At 45.3% G+C, this 3,847-nt stretch overlaps 1 protein-coding gene across 1 annotated transcript in view; it reads right to left on the bottom strand.

Annotated features, from left to right (window-relative positions):
* Window positions 1-3,847, bottom strand: part of KCTD9 (potassium channel tetramerization domain containing 9) — a 7,544-nt gene continuing 3,697 nt past the window's right edge. The window contains 7 exon segments of the mRNA XM_017827316.1: window positions 1-264; window positions 458-591; window positions 844-949; window positions 1,361-1,510; window positions 2,429-2,524; window positions 2,623-2,690; window positions 3,188-3,328. Of these exon segments, the coding sequence (XP_017682805.1) occupies window positions 148-264; window positions 458-591; window positions 844-949; window positions 1,361-1,510; window positions 2,429-2,524; window positions 2,623-2,690; window positions 3,188-3,328 (812 nt within the window). The 3' untranslated portion in view covers window positions 1-147.

Genomic DNA, 3,847 nt, shown 5'->3' with positions numbered 1-3,847 from the left:
CCCCAAAAGTGATCAAAGAGAGCCTACTTAGGCACTACTGCAAATGGAAGTTGTCTAATAACCATTACTTCTAACTCAGGAAGGGGAGGAGGTGAAGAAAGTCACAACAGATGTTTGGATTCCTTCTTCTCTGACGTCTTCTCTTCCCTATCTGACGCTCTGGGACATGTGCAGGGGGGTCAGCATCTCTTCAAAGATGGCTCCTTTCACGTTAGAGCCCCTCAAATTGGCTTCCTGGAGGTCACAACCTGATAGGTCACAATTCTGAAGGCGAAAAGAAGAAGAAGTGTCAATGGAATGCACCCAGAACTCTGTTCAAAGCTTTACTTGAAGTCCATTTACCTGAACTCCATTGTAGTCTGAAGCTGGAGAGGTCAGCCAAAAGCCAGCAATCCCCCAAATTATCAGCTGACTGTAGGATCTAAAGGAATAGGATGGAAAATGAACCCTAACTCACTTCCAAATCAGTTCCTGCCAACGTTGCTCCCCTGAGGTTACAGTTCTTTAGTTTGGCGTTTCTCAGCGTTGCAACTCGGAGGTTAATTCCTGTCATCTGACTGCCCTCCATGTCCACTCCTTTCAGGTTGGCACCTGGAACACACACAGAAAGGGGTTCTGGGAGGAAAAACGGGCAGAGACACAGCAGCTCCACGCTGGTGCTGCCTCAGAGCTGTGTGAATTGGAGGAGAAGGGAATTCAGTGCTGGGATGGTCACAGGCTCGGCCCAGCCCTTGTGGGCCCTTCTCAGGGTTGGACAAACCACAGCTGGACCTTTTCTGGGCCAGATAAATGGACAAACACAGGCTGCAGTTGGCACAGATTCACAAGGCAAAACCTTCTTACCTTCCAGATTAGCTTTAAGGCCTGATGGGTCCTCAAAGTTGCAGCCTTTCAGGGACGCTCCCTCCGCGTTGGAGCACAGCATCTTCACCCCTTGGAGGTTGGCACACTGGCACAGACAGGAGGCAGTGAGAGCCAGAAGAACAACACCAAACCAACCAAAACACAGGTTTAATTTCTGGTTTGGGAGTGAATCCCATCAAATCATTACTGTGAGGAAGCTGAACAGCTTTGGTAACTAGAGGAGCAGAGCATCTTCACCCCTTGGAGGTTGGCACACTGGCACAGACAGGAGGCAGTGAGAGCCAGAAGAACAACACCAAACCAACCAAAATACAAGTTTAATTTCTGGTTTGGGAGTGAATCCCATCAAATCATTACTGAGAAGAAGTGTAAAAGCTTTGGTAACCAGAACAACTCTAGAATATATTTAAGAGCTCGATGTTTTACACCGCTCTGTTTGTTCCAGCTCCTCTCTGTTAAGCCAAGCCCAGCCCTCCCAAGCTGCAGCAGCTCTTACATCCAGCACAGAGCCTGACAGGTCAGCCCTCTCCAGGCTGGCACAGCACAGGTTGGCATGGGCCAGGTTGCAGCGGCTCAGATTGGCCATCTTGAAGTTGATGTAGCGAAGATCCAGGCGGGAAAGATCCGCTCCACTGAAATTCAGGCCCTGGGAATCCCAAGGAATAAACCCCCCCAAAAAGGTTACAGAAGGGAAGGGGTAAGTCAGGACACAAAGTTAAGATAATTGTGTAGATATGTGTGCATTAATATTTACAGTGTATAAATATGTGTATAAATACATGGATATAAATGTATTAAAATATATACTGTCTATAAATATACACAGATACAAGATAGATACAGACACACACAGGTTCTGGGAGGAGCTGAAGACACCCCACCAGGTAAGGGGGCTTATAAAAAGGAGGGAGAGGGGCTTTTTATATGGGCCTGGAGGGACAGGACAAGGGGCAATGGTTTTTAAACTGAAAGAGGGCAGGGTTAGATGGGATATTGGGAAGAAATCCTTCCCTGGGAGGGTGGGGAGGGGTTGGGGTGGAATTCCCAGAGAAGCTGTGGCTGCCCCTGAATCCCTGGAAGTGTCCAAGGCCAGGTTGGAACAATCTGGGCTAGTGGAAGGTGTCCCTGCCCATGGCAGGGGCTGGAATGAGAAGACCTTTAAGGTCCCTTCCAACCCAAACCATTCCAGGATTCTATACAGATAAATACACACAAGACCATTTATTCTATGAAATCTAAATGCAAAGCTCTCAAAAATTGTCCTGGGTTTATTTTACATTTAAACAAATTGCCCCTCCAGGAAAGCTTCCTCCCAAAGCAGGAATGCAGCCCAAACCACCCTGGAATTCCAAGTCAAGGTCACTGTGCCACAGCTCAGAATCCAAACTCAGTTAAAGAGAACACATTGTTTGGATTTCATGTTGCCACATTCCAGCACCAGGCACCAGCACCCCAGAGAGGGACAGCACAAGGGGCAGTGGTTTTAAGCTAAAAGAGGGAGGTTTAGGTGAGATGTTGGGAAGAAATTCCTAGGATTTTGTCAGAAAGAGGAATGTGTTCTCACCTGACAGCGCAGCTCGGACTTGGTGGGTGTTGCCAGCAGGAACCGGACAAACTCCTTCCGAGAGATGGGAGAGTGATCCTCAGCTGGCTGGGAATTCTGTTGGGAATGTTTTTCAACAGCTGACACAGACAGCACTAAATTACACATCCCCTGGAAGAGCAGGGCAGGTGCATTCAGGTGTTCAACCAAATTACCTTAATGGCTATTTCGAGGTGTTCGATTAGGGAATCGATACCAAAAAACCTGGCTTCCTCCAGGACACCTGGAAACAAAGAGTTGGTTATTTCCAGGGAACTGTGAATCCAGAAATCACCCTTCTCCCTACTGGAGAACAACCACAGACATTGTATTAGATGTAACTGGGCAGAGGGAAAGCTTGCTTGCAGCTAAAAGGAAAAAAAAAATCACTCAGCCAGGATGTTTGCAACACCAGCATTGGGTTAAAGGTATCAGCTCCAGAATTCCAGCCAGAAATGAATCCAGGATGGAAAACTTTTAATGCTCCCAAGATAAACAAACAGCCTGTCTTCATTAAATCAAGCAATCTTCATTAAATGAAGTGATCTTCACTAAATCAAGCAACACCTTCATTAAATGAAGCAACGCGGAGCTGCAACGCCCGAGAACAAATCCCGAGGAAATTAAACTCCAAAGAAAACCACGGAGATGAGCACACAAAGGTCCCTCTGGCTTCACCTGGAAGGGCAAAGCTTAACTCCCAAAGAGGAATAATTCAGATGTCAGACAGGTAATACCTACCTAGCAAATTAATGCCATCATTTACAATGAGCTGTCCGTGACGTAAATAGTTCAAAATGGGCTCAAAATACTCGGGACTGCGGTCAATTAGGAATGCTCCTCTATGATCCTGCTTGTTCCCCCAAGCATCTGTTTCCACAACATATATATATATATGTCATTAAATTGGATATATTACTGTATAGATTTAAATGTGATATATTAATAGAAGAGCATTTGCTTCGCTTGCAGAGTTTTATTACCAAAGGCGGCGGGATGTGAAAATGCCACGTGTGAAAGGGTGGTTTGCAAAAGGAAAGGAGGAGTGAGGGGGGAAAAGTCACCTTAAAATGAACTTGTTGCTGCTCTAAATAACTAAAATATTTTATCAAATACATAAGAATAAAAGCAGCACTAAGGTTTGAGTCTGATTGTCTCCCAAAGGCAGTGTTTGCTCATGGATTCTCCTGACGAAACCGAGCAACAATAACATGAAAACCTAAAATCAAACAGACAAACAAACCAACCAAAAAGGACCCAAAACACTAACTGTGGGTGGGAGTTGTATTTTCACTTTGTGAGATGATAAACTTTAGGTGGGCAACAGAGAAATAAAGAGTTATGAAAAGAATAATTCTACGTTCTGCTTTGGTGCTTTTAACATATTTTTGATATTTTAGA

Source organism: Lepidothrix coronata, unplaced genomic scaffold (genome assembly GCF_001604755.1).
Source record: "Lepidothrix coronata isolate B3197 unplaced genomic scaffold, Lepidothrix_coronata-1.0 Scaffold137, whole genome shotgun sequence".
Lineage (NCBI taxonomy): Eukaryota > Metazoa > Chordata > Aves > Passeriformes > Pipridae > Lepidothrix > Lepidothrix coronata.
The sequence above is the reverse complement of the archived record's forward strand: the minus strand, read 5'-3'. Positions and strand labels throughout refer to the sequence as shown.